The following is a 17,973-nucleotide window of genomic DNA, read 5'->3' as shown; positions in this document are numbered from 1 at the left end:
GGGACAGATGACCCATTTCAGCGTGGGGGAGAGAGAGGGTTGAGTCGAGAGGAAACAGGGGAGACAGCAAGAGAGAGGAAGTGTAGAGACAGAGAGAGGGAGGAAGGAGCTCCACATGAAACATGCATGTAAATACTGCATGCACACAAAAACACACAACACACACACAACACACACAGAGCCGGAAGCTGGGTGCTGAGGGCTGAGTAAAGCAAAGACCTTGAGTGTGAGAGACGGGCTGGGTGTTAATGTTATTTAGAGTAATGATTGATTAGATAACAGACAGGGGCCCACACACTGGAGAGGGATTCATCAGTGTTAGGCACAGCAGCGCTCAGATGTTAGCAGAAACTGATTGCGCCTCTTTTTAACTGAACTCTAATCTGATCCATCTTGTGAATGTCAGTGCCACCAGACGCACTGCTCTGAAAAAACTGAAACATTGACTTTAATCAAATGTATTAAAATATGTTTGATTAAAGTCAACAATTACGTTTTTTCAGTGTGTTTTGTCAATCAAATAATGCTATTTTATATAATGCTTTTATTAAAAACAACCTACATCAGAGTATAGCTTTACAATGATAAGCCATTGCCCGAAGCTGTTAGGTGGTATTCATACTGTCAACATAAGATTCAGAGGCCTTGTCTTATTCCACGGTGTCTACAATAATAGATAAAAGCTTGTGTCACTCTCACACAGCTGAGTGAGAACATAGTGGTAGTATCTGAGATTTAGAAGGCAGGTTAAATTGAAAAGTTTTTAGTCAGAGTGGACAGATACAGAAAAGACAGACTCATTCTTCATAAAGAAGAGATCAGTAGGACCTGGAAGGAGCAAAAGACACATCACTTACACAAACTGTACACAATATACTGTACATAGAAAAACCCTACTGCACATGTTCAGTAATTAGCAGTATACGAACACAATTGCCTTCTTAACATAAAACTATGTTAAGGAACTGTGTGTAGAAAACACTCTAAAAATGTCAAACAGTTGTCAACTCTACAACTTGCTTTCTGTGATAATCCTAACTCCAACCCTAAACCAGAGCTAGCTAAGCTAGCAAACAACAAATGGCTTTGGAACAGCAGATGTTGAATAATGATTCATAGAAATACAGTTGTGTGACAGACATTGCTGCTCTGTCACTTCTGTTGCCTTTGACTTTCTCTCTAATCCGTTTGTATTGTTTCAGTGTCGCCACAGTACAGGGTCACCACAGGTCCTAGAAGCTTCCTGCTTATTAAAGCAAACAGTATTTCCTGGGCAGCAGATGCGTTAGGGCCTTTATGTTTTGGGATCATACAGCTTTGAGTTAAAGGTTTGGCAATTACAACACAAGCTACTTACAGTATGAAAAGTTCCATACATGAGAGCATCTTTTTCAAATGTATCTATAGAACTATTTTGAAAAGCTTCACTCTTCTGCGTGGAACAAATGTGTTTTCAAATGCATCTGCCTTAGTGATGGAAGGAGCCATATTTAGCATTATTCATTACCAAACATAAGCATCATGCCTGGCACTTCTGTGCTCTGAAACGGCTTTCTTATTACAACTTTATCTACTTTGATCTAGATCTGGATTTCTCAGATGAAACCCTCCTCTGCTCACATGACTTACTGCTCAGAAAGCTGAGCTGGCCCCAGTAATAGAGGGCTTTCAAAAGGACAAAGTCTTTGAGCTGAGTCTCTCTGCCATCGTTCAAAAGATATAGATCTCTATCTGCTACAATAACTAGAGCCACCTTGATATGGACACCATGCCAATAAGAATATTCAAAACAAGGTTTTCATTTACAGTGAGACATCTAAGGTTTCCTGAAGTTTCAATAAATAGCAGGTCTTTGTGATTGTGTTGGTTTAAGACTTAGTAATGATCTTCTTTTCAGTGCCATACTGAATCTTTGCTTGTTTTATTAAGCAACCATGTAACCTTTAAACATGAGTTTCAGTAAACACACACGCCATTGCCTGAACTGACTCAAATACCTCTGTATTTTAATTAGTACCATAATCCTCACAGAGTATTAAAGATAAGACGTGCTTAATAATCATACAACCAAGTACTTTTACAAACGTTCAAGTTAACTTCCAATAATTTCAAAGGGAAGCATTTAAAGAAAGTTGGGTTTTATACTTACTGGCAATCAAAAGATCCATCCTGGTCTTTGTGATCCACTGCGTCCAACGCCATATCTTTTTTGTCACGGACTAAATAGAAAAGAATAAAAGTAACATTTTAGGCATTTTGCTGAGAGCTGCACTTATGGTTAGATTTGACACAAAAACACTTCCACGTGTTGAGGGGCTCATAGAGTTCATTTGAGCAGTAAATCCTTCTGTTTAGTCCTCAAGGCCCAGGAGTTCAAAACTTTTAATCTCAATCAGATCCGATCAGATTTTGAAATCCCATTTTTTGTGATCCAGGATCAGACAAGTTGGCCAGATTTTGTCCCTGGAGTTCAAAGCAATTCAGGATAGGATCAGCCTGATCCAGATTACGATTTTTCAAGATGACTAGATGCTGAATATCAGTGCTTTAATCCTGCCGATCGCCATCTAGTGGCATTGAAAAATAATACAAGGAAGACAAGAGACCACATTGCAGAGACATCTATTGTCCGCAATTACTTTTGAAAGGTGATGACAGATGGACTTTTTTTTTGTTGAAGGTATTTTTTCTTTAATCTAAATTACATTTGTGATTGACAATCTATGTTGTGATACTTTCATGAGCATAAACATTTATGTCATCAACATTTGGTTGAAAACAAAATAGGCCACCACAAACGTGACCAAAAAATGAAAAATAAAATTGATTTGCCATGAAGGCTAAAAATTGTGTATTATTTCAGTTAACAAACTTTGCCATCTTATTTATATTGAAACGTATTTTTTAATAAATGGTACAGTACATTTTGCTCTGGTAATCCACTGGAAATCCACCCCTCTGGTGGGATCAAGATAATCCAGTCAAACTGATCCCAATCCTGTGTTGTCGGTTTGAACTACCCGTTTTGAAGATTTGATCCAGATTAAAGCTTGGATTGGATTTCCTGATCTGGTTGGATATGAAAGTGATCCTAATCCTGTTTTTTCGTTTTGAACTCCCCAAAATCCAAATCTGATCTGATCAGATAGGGATTACAAGTTTTGAACTCCTGGGCCCAAGTGATCATTTGATTCCATATGTTTGTCTTCAACCTTTATTTTTTGAACTGTTAGCAAACACTGCGTCTTAATTCCATACTTAGCTCCTAATCAGTGATAAACTGATTTCATAAAGCAAACAAATTATGACTTTGCACAACTTTGGCACGATAAATGAATGTATTCACTGAAAGGACATGATACAAGATGCTTGCTTATAAATGTATTAACTTTATGTAATTTAACTCATGATTTATTTTGACAATTTTCTAAGCTGCTGAATTCATGTTTACTTAAGCATGCATTAGGAAATCAGTTTAGTTGTAGTTATTCAACATTATTGGGTTTGGGGTAAGGTATCACAGTCCTGCAGTCAGTAGTGGAAATACCTTTTACTCCAGTAATTGTGGGAACTCATCTCATTAGTCTTTTTCTTTTGGGTTATATCCTTATTTGACTTATTACTGGGTGTTAGTTCTTATCTTTGACGGCATCACCGTTCAGCACCTACCTAGACATTTTGCAAAACCAGTCACGCAACCACCACCTAGACATTATAGAAACTGCAAAACATTAACACAAATAACTTCTCTTGTTCCAAACCATCAATGATCACGTTTTATATCAGCAACAATGGGGACTTAAAACGATTTCAATATTTCAGTTGTTTGTAAGGCACATTTGGAAAAATCAGTAGACGTAGTAACACAATTCACAAATGTACACCTGTAGACTCTGACCTGTAAAACCACCATTTATTATGTAAGTTAGTCTGGACCTGGTAAACAGCTTTTTCCTGTGCCAAAATGTGCGGACATTTTGAATATTGGTCTGTTGTTTTTCCTCCAGGCAAAGCATGAAACCTTAACAATAAACTACCGACATAGGTGTCCTTGGGTGCTTTGAAAGGTGCCTCCGAATAGAATGAATTATTATAAATAAATAAGATTGATATATTTCAAAATGAATAGAATGAATTATTATAAATAAATAAGATTAATATATTTCAAAATGAGTGCTATATCAGTCATTGAAGGAAATACAAAGGTGTACATGAGCGTCTCCATCCATTCTATTGATGAAGGTACACTACAATCTGTCCATCGAGAGTTGCAGTAATGAGTCCTAAAACCCAAAAATGAGTTAGCATTCAATCACTTTGAGTTCACTCGTCTCAAGTCATTGTTTTTACTGCACTTGTTTTGGTTTTAGAGGACCAATATAACACAAGCTAGAGAGATTTTAACATTTAATTTAACGACATAAAATACTTCAGTAAATACCCCACTGATTAATGTCTGAGCATATATGTGTCATAAAAAGTGACTAAATCAGAATACTAAACGTCATTGCTCTGAACATAAGCCGCCTTTAGCTTAGCGGTGGTGATGCGCAGCAATGATGTATTTCGTTTATAGCAGGCACGGGCAAACTAAGGCCCGCGGGCCATATACGGCCCGCTGGGCTTTTGAATCCGGCCTGCTGAATATTTGTACAAAATTGTCCAAATAATAGTAAAGACCACATTCATTTTGTCTTTTTCCTGCAATACCCGGCATTTCAGTTGATCCCACTAGATGGCGCACTCTAGACACAATTTACCTTTGCTGGAAGCTGGTCCATTCTCTGGCCCCACTCGGCAGCAATAACATTTCATGGCGAGTACGGCGAATACAAGTTGTAACAAGCAGTAGCGCTGAGCAAAGTGACTAGAACGCGACCACACACTTATAAAAAACACTTATATAAAGTCAGGCAACACTAACCAGGCTTAGTGTGATTCTGTTTATTTGACCGTACTTTAATAACCATCCGTTCACTGTTATTGATCATTGTGAAGAGGCAGACGTTTTCCTGTTGTTTTGTATTATTGCAGCTATCGGATGGAATCAATACATGGGCTACATGTGGCCATCACAAGTAAAATCATAACGAAAACTACGCCGGTAAAATATGCGTGTAGAAAACGGCTTATGCCACAATATGATAGCAACAAGTAGTCAAGATAGTCTGATTAGCTAACGTCACCTGTAGAATGCCAGATAAACTTTCATAACAGCGTTGTGATGCCAAACAGCTTTCAGACTAAAACACACTCACGTATGGGGAATTGGGGATATTTATCAGCTGCTTGTTGTGTTACCGTCAGACAATGAAAACTTTGCAGCGGCCGCTACCGCGAGCTAACGGGAGAGTAAACTCCGGTAGACGATAGGCCACCGTAATGAGCAGCACAGGCAGTAATGCAGCTGAACCACATTAATAAACAATGCACCTCGGCACTTTGGAGAAAGGTATATGGTTGGAGAAGTAGTTCTTTAATTTAATCTGGCTTCGTATAATTAAAAACTACCCGACGCAGTCCTCTATTGATGTTGTTGTGAGCGGTGTTGCGGAGAAAATCAGCGATGTAAAACGCTGTGTGGGTCATAAGAAGGCACGTAAACGGTTACGTCATGACACAAACGATGACGCAATGACGCAATAATTCACCTTTGAACCTGCATCTGTAACAATGAGTGGACCAAAGAAAAGAAAAGTCAACATTGAGTGCCGAGTGTATAATGAGGTGTGGACAGCTAAATATTTTTTTACCGATCTGCTACTGGCCCGGCCCGTCTGTCAAATTTTAAAACTCATAGTAACCCGAGCCAAAAAGTTTGCCCACCCCTGGTTTATAGCCTTATGTTAGCTTTTTTTTTAAATAATAGCGATTGCATTTACACTTCAAATATCATAAAAGTGGTGTTGATATGTGGAGATTATCCTGCTAAACAGAGCCGTTTGTATGCCAAATATCTTGTGTCTTGCAATATTCCAAAATCCAACAGAAAAATCCAAACATATTTTGTCCAGGGAACCCTTGTGATGCTAACTTCAGTGTCAGCCAACAAAAATAGGTCATCCCTGCACCACTCCTGGTCTTCTGATGGGTATGAAAGCTTTACCTGGGTATTTGCCTCCGCGACTCCTCTTGATGAAGCAGACGATGAGCAGGATGAGGATGATGAGGGCGATGGCACACATCAGGCCGATGAACCAGCCTTGAGTGGCAATGTCCACCTGGTCTATGTAGGCTGGAGACACACAGAACACACAGGGTGGCACAGGAGAAGAGAGAGGAAACACAGTGAGTCATTGTCAGCATCACAGTCAGTCCCAGCTAACGCATCATTAAATCTGTTCTCATCACACAGCGCTCAGCAGAAGTCAACAGTTCAGATCCAACGTTTACCTATTTCCCCCCAAGCTCCAATCCAGGATGTTGTTCAAAGATCTACAACAGCACAGTGTTTGTCCTTTCCCCCATCACACAAATTAAATCAGAAAAGGGCGCAAAACAGTGGTTTGTGGAATGCAAAGTATTGCTACTTACAATACACCAAGAGATCCCATCCATCCATCCAGCCATCCATCCAACCAACCAACCAACCAACCAACCAACCATCCATCCATCCATCCAACCAACCAACCAACCAACCAACCATCCATCCATCCATCCAACCATCCAACCAACCAACCATCCATCCATCCATCCACCCACCCTTCCATCCATCCATCCAACCATCCAACCATCCATCCGTCCATCCATCCATCCACCCACCCTTCCATCCACCATCCAACCAACCATCCATCCAGCCATCCACCCTTCCATCCATCCATCCATCCATCCACCCACCCTTCCATCCACCATCCAACCAACCATCCATCCATCCATCCACCCTTCCATCCATCCATCCATCCAACCATCCATATATTATACATATTTATTTTCTTATTATGTCCATGCAATAATCATAGAAGAACCCATTAGTCCCTATGAGCATTAGCTTTTGCTTGGTGTGACTTTGGAAAGTCACAGTCAGATAATCCACCTGTCAAACCTTCACTTGTAAATGATATTCTGTTCAAAGAGACAACCCAGTTGAAGTTAGATGTCTCTGAAATACAGAGGGGTGAGTGATTTACCTCTGGTAGAACATGCATGGAATCAAAAATTAAACCATGGTAACTCACCCAGCTTTGACTGAGTTACTGTAGACACTACCGACAGACTTGCACTCGAGTAGCCCACCTGGCTGGAACCCCGGTTCCACCTGGCCAGATGGGGTCTCACCTGCTTTGGTCTTAAAGGTGATAGATTTGCTGCTGACGCGGTTGAGCTCATGGGAGTAAACCCTCAGATGGAAAATGGCGCCTGCGATCAGATCGGCCACCGTAATGGGGGGCTGTTTCACGGGGACAACGTTCACCGACTTGTCGCCTTGAAGACACAAGAAAGAGGCCAATCACACTCCAGGGGGTGTGGCCTTTGCTCCACAGTAAAGGCTGTCTTTACTAGCAAAAGTCACAGGATCATGATGAATTGCTTTCTCTGAGTTACTGCAGGATTACTGAGATAAATTGAGACTGATAACAATGCAGTGCCCATCCCCGTCATAATGAATAATTCACAGTTTTATATTACAGAAGCATATCCATGATCTAGTTTCCTACTTCTAGCTAGTATTTCTTATGAACAAGGAGCTGCTCTTTGAAGCTCAGTCCAGCTGACACATTCTGGTTCATTTGAATCTTTTTGGCTACATTTAAAAACTAATCTGATAATGTGGAATGGAGGAATAAAGGGAAGGGGTGGCAAAGCATTGTTGTCTCAATTATTCACAGGCCCACACTTATCTCCATGAGGTTGAAACAAAAGCAGTGACAACAACCTGCATCTTTCAGAGAAAGACGAGTGGTCATGACATGGCAGCTATGAGCATGACTCAGAGGTTGCAGTGCGAGGTTTCCACATCATGCACCAAACCATCAACCCTGTCAGCAGGTTGGTGTCATCCAGCACAACTCATTCCAAAGCCATGCTATTAGCAGCAGTCCTGAAACCAGCCAAACAAAAAGACTAATGCAGACAGAGGAGAAGACATGCCAGTCCTTTACACATTCTGAGTCAATGCCGTGATGTGAAGTCATGTTCACTATTTCAAGTACACATTTGGTGATATTTGTGTTTTCAGACGACTGCAAATAATATTTAAATGTCTTTTTACTGAGACCACAAAACTGAATTAACACAACATGTTGCTAAGTTGCTGCTGCAGATAAAGCTGTTGCTATTACAATCCGCTGAGTTCACTATTGCGACCATCACAAGGGTGCATACCTGACCTTTTAACTTTTGTTTTTCTCAATACATCAGGAAATTGATGACTTTAAATTAACTATTTACATACTTAATGCCTGATTTCTCTGTGTGTCTATCCTACTGTGACTTTTAAATTCCATTTTACAATCCAACATTTTCTTGAATGAATCAGCAAAATGAAAATATTTAGCTTAAGCCAAATCTCAGCAAATATATTGATATAAACTGGGAGGTTACTTATATAACAGACAACCTCCTATCGTTCCAGTACAGTACATTTTTCAAGAATACTTGAAATAAATTGCATTTCTCTTGATTAATGTAAGGAGAAAAGGGTACATTCTCAAATAAAAGCTGTTATCAAGATAAGGGCAGAGTCTCTATTTGGGGCAGTTAAAAACAGCGAGAATAATTTATAATTCCGCAGCACTAATTTACACAGTGTACTACTTTATCTTTTAAGAATTAGTACTGTTTACATGAATTAATTAAATCCAGTCGCCTTTAGTTTGCCCTTCTTTTGATTGGTGTTAAGCTCCAGTCAGTAAAACTCAACACTGTCTACAGATGATGCACACAGGAAGAGGAGGGACCTGAAGGCTTTCCATGTGTAAGGTAAAGTTGCAGCAATTGAGGGGGTATTCATTAATGGTTAGATAAATAAATATGTCAGGTATGATGTGAATGTTGTCCTGTCAATGGATTAGGGTTGTGAAAGGTTCTTTATCCTGAATATATTAAGATAAGAGGTAAACATAGAGGAAGAGTTGAGCTTGTAAACATCAAATTGAAAGAGAAACCTTTCTAGGTCTGTGACATGAAGCCTGTTTCAACAGCGCAGTTGCCTCTGTACCTGAGGTTAATACATGCTACTGATCATCTTTTGAGCAAACTTGATCTCTTGAAATGCAAATCATGCATCGTGCGTGGACACAAAATAATAAAGGAATGTATACGAGAGGACATTGAAGTGGTCATGCCATTTTTTTAGTTCATGTTGTGTAAAGACGGCAAAGTAGTACTCAAACAACTTTAGCTTCACTTGGGATTACATTCAAGCAGCTCTCACTTTTACTGCAAAGAGCAAGTTATTCAAATATATCATGGTGGGAATACAAATATGTAGCTTTGTACTCAAACAACAGCATAATCCTTCATCTAATTAATTTTCTGAAACAAATAAAGAGACTACTGAGGAGTGGTCAGTAGGATAGCTGGAGAATAAAGGGATGTGAGCGGAGGTGGGGGGGGGGGTCCCTGCCACTCTTCACTTATGGCACTTTTCCACTGCAGGACCTAGCACGGCTTAGCACAGCTTAGTTTGGCCTTGGTAGGCCAGGCTCACTTTAAGCTGTGCTTCCACACCGGACTCTGAGGAAAATATTCGTTGTGGCCAAACGGCAGTACTACACTTCCCTATCAGTCGCTGGGCCCGGAAAGACTTTTTCCCATTGACTAACATGGGGAAAGAGAAGTCTATAAATCGTTGGATAATTTTTTTTCAACTAAATAAACTACCCAGTGTGAACTTTGTATAGCCCTTATTAAAAACATTCGTTCCTCAAGTTGTAAAATGTGCTAATAACGTTATTCTGAGAGTTATTTTCCTCTGCACTATGAACGTGCATCTAACCCACGGGACCGCGCCAGCCGGCACGTTCGTGTGACGTGGTCAGTACTACATGAGTTTTACCTTTACCCATGGATGCACAAGAACGGAACGGATTATATGATTATATGAATACTTTCGTGACGTTTCGCTCTCTCAAAAGTTGGGCCATTTTGTCTTCATGCGCCAATGAGCAACTCTCATAGGAATGAACGAGGCCCCGCCTCCCACGCTGTATCCAGTTCTTATTATACATCCATGCGTATAGTGCCACGCGAAGTCCCCAGCCGGAAGTCCCCGGAGTTGGGGACTGGCTTCAGCCTTCCGAGTAAATAGCCAGAAGCGCCGACACCTCCTCATCTCCACCGCTCCCATGTTTTATTTTGTGTTGGAATAAGTTAGTCTCTCTCCGTTGGTGCGCTGGGCTAATGCTAATTCTAATAATGCTAATGTGAGCAAATAAAATGGTGGCTTCACAAAACCTTTCAGAGTTTTACGGGGCGTGGTTTGCAAATCGCCCAGCCAATCAGAACTTGGAACCTTTTTCTCCCCAGGAAAGTCCCTGCTCTCTAGCAGGGACTAAAAAGGGGTGAACAGGTTCACAAAAAAAAGTTCTAGTTCCCGATCTTTATGGTGTGAACGCAAAATCTCAGGAACTATTGGAACTATTCCTGGGAAAAGTACTCCGGTGTGAAAGTGCCTAAAGCTTTCAGATCTGACCTTAGAGAACAGAGTGGGCGGGGGGGAGACCATTAGATCAGTCCCATCACCCCCCTCACCTCCCTTCTTCTCACCCTTTCTCTTTCTGTTCACATACAGACATCATTAAGAATTAAAGCCACTGCCCGAATACATGAAAAATACATCCTTCCTTCTTTCCGTTCATTATCAAAGATCAAATTGGAAGCAAAAACAGAGATCCTATAAGTACTGGCAAATCCAATCTCAAGCAGCTCTGGTATTTTAGAAAAGGAGGGATGATGTGTTTTATAAAAGCAGACTTCAAGATTTCCAAACACCAAATCCAAAGCAAAAGGAAAGTGATAATGGAAACCTGATGGCCGAAAAACAGCGTTTCAGACAAAGCAAGCAGAATCCAATAAGAGCCATTCAAAGCCAGGCAGCGTGTTAGTGAGGAAACATTGTGATGGTGCACGGGAAGTTAGTAGTGACAGGATGATGAACATTTTCCAACATTTAAAGAGCAGAGAAAGGTATGAAGAGTTCAAGAGAGAAACACAGACTGAGCTATGAATGTGGTTTATGCAGTAAGACAAGGACACATTTTAGCAAAACCATTGAGCAAGGAATTAAAATAAACTGCTACTCAGGTGTAATTAAAGCCTGATTGACAAAAAGGTATACATTTTTTCCATTATGTTTGCTTTATCATAACAAAAAATCCTGCTGCTAACCAGATTGAATTTCATTTAGAAAAGAGGGAAAAGGTTTGGCCAGAAGTAAATATGTCCATCTGTTTGTGAACATAATTCATATACAGTGCTATTTATAAAAGTGGGCTGGAGTAGATGCTAATGTAGATCAAGGTGTCTTCAAAAAGACAGTACATTCTCTAATACCCAGCACTGAAAACCAAAGCTGAGGTTACTTTAAACATGATTCAATACATCTAGTCTTTGTGAAACACAGCATGTCAAATGTGCCAATTGGGTCATTATACATAACAGCTTTTTTAAATCTGCATTAATGAAATTTGGTTTGTTTGCCACTTAGGGCAGAACTCCACAACAACCAAATTGTGGCTTTCTAAAGATGATTTTAGCTAATGTGTGTATATTTTTATGTAAGTATCCCAAAGCAGCTGAAACGGGCTAAAAGGCGTCAGAGCTGAAGGACCTGCAGAGTTTGTGATGACTCTCTGTAGGGTCAATACTACAACCAAAAAATGACATTAGTCATAATCATTTGACCCATTGTTCAAATGAAAGTCAATGATAGTGAGTATTTAAAATGAGAGCTGGTCAAGTCCTTAATCTTAGAGGTCAAACCGACATGGTAGAGTTTATTATATTCTAATTTGGTGGTCCAATAATTTCATGTCTTTCAAATCTGTTTTGTTAAATCTGTTTAGCCTTATCTTTGAAATATTGCACTGCTTCTGCTTTTCTTACTTTGTGACATCTCACTACTCTGTTTGTCTTTGATAATCAGACATTTATTGGTTTTCATATCTCAGGTGGCTTGGACTGGTTTCTTACTGTCCAGTGTGAACTCTAGCACAAACTCGCTGCTGCCGGCCGGGAAGTTGTGTCTCCAGCTGACGTTAGCGTAGTTACTGTTAGGCTCCACCGTCAGATTCCAGATCTCCAGCCCAGAGGCCACTACACAGGGGGGTTCAGGGGTAGAGGGTTAAGGGTCAGGGGCAAGTGGCAGAGATTGCACAGTTACAACAACCACACACGCGTCTCAATGAAGAGCTATGCATGGTGCGAGCACGGAGGGACTCTAGCTACAAGAGCGATCGTTTTAATGGGTACCGAAGTAGATCATGATCTTTCTGAAGCCAGAAGTACATTTCTTTTCATGGACAGGAAACTCACCCATAAGAAAATAACAGAGGATTTGTTAACACTTAGCTGGGATGCTTAATTCTGGTTTGGACTCATTTGACATTAAAAACCAAAAGAAGAGGTGAGCTCTGCCAATATCACAACCTTTATCACTCTAGAGATTAAGGCTACTTTCTTTTATCATTTAATTTAAAAAAGGTTTGTATTCTCACTTCCTGACCAGGAGGTTAGTTACTGGCTGCATCCCAATATTCTGAAGTAATTCCCCACTTTTTGTACAGTAGGTACAGCACAGATTATTGGAATGCAGCTCTGATGTGGTTTCCTGTTTCGTCAGGTGGGAGAAGACAATCGTCTTTTGTTATCCATGAAGTGCCGTTCATTGTACACTAAAACAATAGAAAGACAGTCAAATCCAAAATGGGACAACAGCATGTACCCAACACATTCTGATCATTGCGCCTGGTGGGGACCAGCTCAGGACGTGCAGTGGTAGTGGTCGCCTCAGTCGTAGTGGTAGTAGCAGCAGTAGTAGTAGAAGTAGTAGTAGTTGAGGTACTAATGGTTGTAGGAGCGATGGTAGTTGGAGGAAGAGGAGCGAGAGGAGGAGGAGTAGGAGAGAAAGCTGAATCTACGGAGGCCTCTGTAAGCTCGACTACAAGGGAGGAGGGGGGAGAGAGCAAAGGGTTAAACACAAGGCAGCAGGAGAACATCTAACAGGTACACACACACACACACACACACACACACACACACACACACACACACACACACACACACACACACACACACACACACACACACACACACAGGACAATGAATTCCTCTCAAGCAGCACACATCACTGCGCACATCAAACGTCAGACTAAGTCATCATGGGCGAATGAACCATCACAGCCTTCATTTGAGTGTTTCCTCTTCATCTCTGATTAGATGCGTTCACACCTCTTCATCGTCCTGCATGGACTGAGGTTGCACTGCCACCAAGAGGACACCTGCTGATATTACAACATGCCTGTCACTGTGTTTCTTTAAAAGAAGGAACATTTCTGTGTAGGATCTTGGTTTAGAAAACCCCAACTGGTAACCTTATTTTGATTACCTATTTGTGTTGCATTTAAAGGGCAACACATTTTTTAAATCCACAAAGGTCAGTTGAATCATTATGGGAAGTACTACTTATCTTGTGCCAGTGAGAAAGAGAGTGAGTTAGAGCTTTAGAAGAGCCATAGAGGAAACTGACATGAATTGACTGGATTGGAGATCAGACAATAATAACATCTGAGAGAATAACCCCTGATGATGTCATCTGGGTTTACCTCGGCTTAGATTCACGGACTAACCATTTATAACAAAAGCCTGTGTTACAGACTAGGGCTGTGGACCGGAAATACAGGGGTCAAAGAAAAAATAGGCTATTGGTTGCATTATGGGAAATAATGTGGGATCTAGCTGGGGATGCACCAAAAGCTATACCAGCAAATATTTTAGGATAAGCGACGATGACAAAATGCAAACTATGCTCTGCTAAATTGTCAAGCGGAGTGGTGAAAAAAGTCAAACTGTAATGGTATTATTAAGTACTCATATCAGTATTCGGTATCGGCAAGTACTCACCTGTAAGGACTTGTACTTGCTGTTGGTCTAAAACATAGTGGTATTGCTGTATCCCTAAATCAAGCATATTTAGCTTACTGTTAACCCTTGTGTGGTGTTCCTATTTTGGTTACTCAGCCAGTGTTCGTGGGTCTGGTAGACCCGTTGCCTTTTTGGGCTTCAATTCAACACAATCAAACTATTTTATGTTAAAATACTCAACAGATGTTTACTTCATCTCAATTACAAGCAATATAAACAGCATATGGTAATATTTGCCCTGTTACATTTGTTAGATCACATTAATGAATTAAAGTGCTATTCGTTTTTTTGCCCGCTGACCGGCTGGGCCTGTGGCTCGTCTTCTTTTTGCACCTAGCTGATGCTCAATCTCATCCTCTTCTTCAAAGTCACTGGCAGACTCAGAATTCTCAGAAATGTGATCCTCACATTCTGAAACCTCTTCCTCTTCATCTACATCAAATGTGTAGGGGGGGGGGGGGGTACAGTGGGTGGTCATTGAAAATGTGTTCTGATATATGTTCTTCACAGAAAATGAGCCAAGGCCATTAATTGTGAGTTTGACAAAATAATTTGTCATATAATTTTTCTTTAACTAAATAATGGAAACGGGTCCCACAGACCCGAACACCATAGAAGGGTTAAGTAGGGGCAACATATCTCAACCTCTGTTGCTTCCATTTGGACCCCTCTTCTTTTAAATCTGTCTCTCACAGTTCCCTACATTTTGAAGCAATTGAAGTACCCATTTTAGTATTGCTCCTCTAAAGTACTTTCCAGATGGACCTCATGTTTCAAGTCACAGATCACCATCAAGCCTTTACAGGCTCCTCATTTACGCACATATAGCTGATGGGAAAATACAACACACTGAACGTGTTGTTATGTCACATTTCACTCAGTCTGTGAAAAACATACACCACACTGGGTCCAGCACATCCTAGTCCACTAATGGTTGTTCACTCATAAAGTACCTTAATGTTTAGGTCTTCTCCAGTCAGTAAAGGGTCCTGATACTTATGCCCCCCCCCCCCAAACATTTCCATCACACCACAACCCCCAACCCCAGCCAGCATACTCGTATCCCCAGACAGGAGACCAATCATATCATCAAACCACTGTGCAGGGGAGGGAAAGTAGGACGTGATGATGGAAACATCTGAAACCATTACAGCCCAGTGAGGGGGGGCGGGTCAGAACAGAGCTTCTGGACAGCTTACCTGTGATCCTCAGTACTGTTTGTACCACTGACCAGGTGAGTGCAAGCAATGGATAAAGATGGCAGAGTGAGATGACTTTTGGAAAAGCTCAGAAGCAAGATGATAAGCCAGTGACGGAGTTTCTTTGTAACCCCCAGCACACTCATCAATTCACATCATTTTTCAAAATGTTTTCCACATCCTGACAAATTGACGCAAGGACATGCATCTCCTCCCATCACACACACACACACACACACACACACACACACACACACACACACACACACACACACACACACACACACACACACACACACACACACACACACACACACACACACACACACACACACACACACACACACACACACACACACACACACACACACACACACACACACACACACACACACACACACACACACACACACACACACACTTGTTATCATCATGTTGACTGAAAAATGGATCAGAACACATGGGTTGCTACACAAGGCTAACTTGTGTCCCATGGCAGGAGGAGGCAGTGATGCTCTGAGATTGCATTAAGGTGTGCTATCAGGGATTGGTGGAGAAATCTAAGTTTAAATGTCAACATAACATACAAATAGTTAAAGGAGGGTCCTTCAGAAGCTTTCAGGGTGATTGACCTAAGGTCTGTCTAGCAGCTGCTACAAAAATATCTTCAGCTTGTGTTAACCACAATTCTCATTTCAGGCATTTCAAAAAAACACGTTTAAAAAAAAAGGTAGATTTTGAGACAGAGTTGCCAGAATTGGGAGAGTGCTGACTCATTCCAGTACCACAATATATACCTAATAATTAGAATGTGTAAAATATGTGATGTTACATTTTCACATACCTTCATATAATAAATATTTCACTCACTTAACCTGTGTTCGAGCTATAGGTGACCTTAAACATTGAGTTGCTGCTTGGATCCCTGACAGCACACAGCAGCAGGTGGAGAGATGAGAGAAGGAGACAGCAGGACAGTCCACTAGCTAAATGACTATACCATATACCTATAATAGATATTGTATAACTGCATGTATAACTACTGAGCTTGCATGTCTACAGATCAATTGTGCAAATGTTTTACAGTTCAGAAATTATGAATGACAAACTGTAATTTTGACCTGATGGTGGATGTGGTGTTAACATTTGTTTTAGAAGATCTGTCACTCAATGTATGGACTGCAGGACTTGGATAATTGAGCATCCCTTCAAGCTGGTTATCTTGAGTCTGATCAAAGTAATCATTGAAAAAGGTTAGGCTCTGATTGAATATGTTGAATACGCAGTCACAGAACAGCTTCCTGTGGGGTACCACACAAAGGGCTTGTCATGATACTTGACTGACTGTCAAATTAAAGGAAAATGTGAGTTTCCTTGATGGGGTCAAAACTAGTGTAGCTGCTCCCTCTGCTGCCTGTAGGGTGAGCTGCACTCTGATGGATTATACAATGATATAGTGGACTGCTCTGCTGTCTAGTGGGAAGATGAGCAGTACAGAGATATGGAGGGGGGGGGTAAGGAAAGGCAACAGGCTCGCTGTGCTTCTCATTCCCCATTACCTAGGCCTGTAGAGTCAGTACCGTTGTCTGCCAACAGAAGAGGAGAGGAGACAGGAGAGAGAGGGGGGGTGTGAGAGGACTGAGATGGGCAACATCTTCTCGGGTTTGGAGGAAGACGTTTCTGTCAAAGTTTGAAATGCAACAACACTTTCTCCTGAAGAAAAAGTTGTGATGAAAATTGCTCTGTGTGGAAAGTGAGTAGGAAAAGATTATGTGTGTGTGTTTGTGTTTGTGTTTCTGTGTGTGTGTGTGTGTGTGTGTGTGTGTGTGTGTGTGTGTGTGTGTGTGTGTGTGTGTGTGTGTGTGTATATGTGTATGTGTGTGTGTGTGTGTGTGTGTGTGTGTGTGTGTGTGTGTGTGTGTGTGTGTGTGTGTGTGTGTGTGTGTGTGTGTGTTTGAATTGGTTCATCCATCAGTGACAGACCCATTCTTTCTCCATCTGATACAAACAAAGAGGCCAGTGTTTACTAGAGGGCCTCACTCACTTTCTATTTCTAAGTGTGTGTCTGTCACACACAGACACACACACACACACACGTTCCAGTGATGCACACAGCCAGACTCTTACGAGGTAGTCATCCTATCGAACCAGTCTAGTTGCCAGGCTGAAGAATGGCTGTAATTCCGTGGTAAAACCAGACACAATACAGCAGAGAGAAGCTACAGTGTCAGATGATGCCAAATCCCATTCAAAACGTTCAGAAATGATCCTATTCAAGTTTTAAAAACTAAATTATTGTAAGATAATTTATTAAAGAATAATCATTTACTGTATTATTTTTGCTTCCCTACCAATGACTCTATTTTCATTTTGAGTCATTTTCTAACAGCTGGTTGCTGTAGGTTAAGGAAACATTAAAGGAAGAAAATGTTATGTGGTTAAAGAGTTTTTAAAACAATTAGGGTACAAGACAAAGACAGGTAGGATACATCAGGCTTTGTATATCCTAAAAGAACTTTAAACGAACAATTCATTATTGGCATTATTGTCTCATCCTTATCATTTAAAAATCAATGGCTCAAAGTGGTTGGGACTAACATAATCGAGTCAGCTTAGAACTGTGACTTTTTTTAACCTTCTTTAAACCAATAACATAAACTATTAAACGTAAAAAAACAATGAACTTGCTATG

General features: G+C 40.8%; 1 protein-coding gene across 1 annotated transcript in view; it reads right to left on the bottom strand.

Moving 5' to 3' along the window:
- Positions 1–17,973, bottom strand: part of nfasca (neurofascin homolog (chicken) a) — a 190,223-nt gene that overhangs the window by 17,452 nt on the left and 154,798 nt on the right. Inside the window, 7 exon segments of the mRNA XM_079683681.1 lie at positions 2,150–2,219; positions 3,670–3,705; positions 6,107–6,235; positions 7,276–7,422; positions 12,133–12,255; positions 12,884–13,099; positions 16,841–16,867. Coding sequence (XP_079539807.1) covers positions 2,150–2,219; positions 3,670–3,705; positions 6,107–6,235; positions 7,276–7,422; positions 12,133–12,255; positions 12,884–13,099; positions 16,841–16,867 — 748 coding nt within the window.

The sequence above is a fragment of the Notothenia rossii genome (assembly GCF_949606895.1).
Source record: "Notothenia rossii genome assembly, chromosome: 5".
NCBI lineage: Eukaryota > Metazoa > Chordata > Actinopteri > Perciformes > Nototheniidae > Notothenia > Notothenia rossii.
The sequence above is the reverse complement of the archived record's forward strand: the minus strand, read 5'-3'. Positions and strand labels throughout refer to the sequence as shown.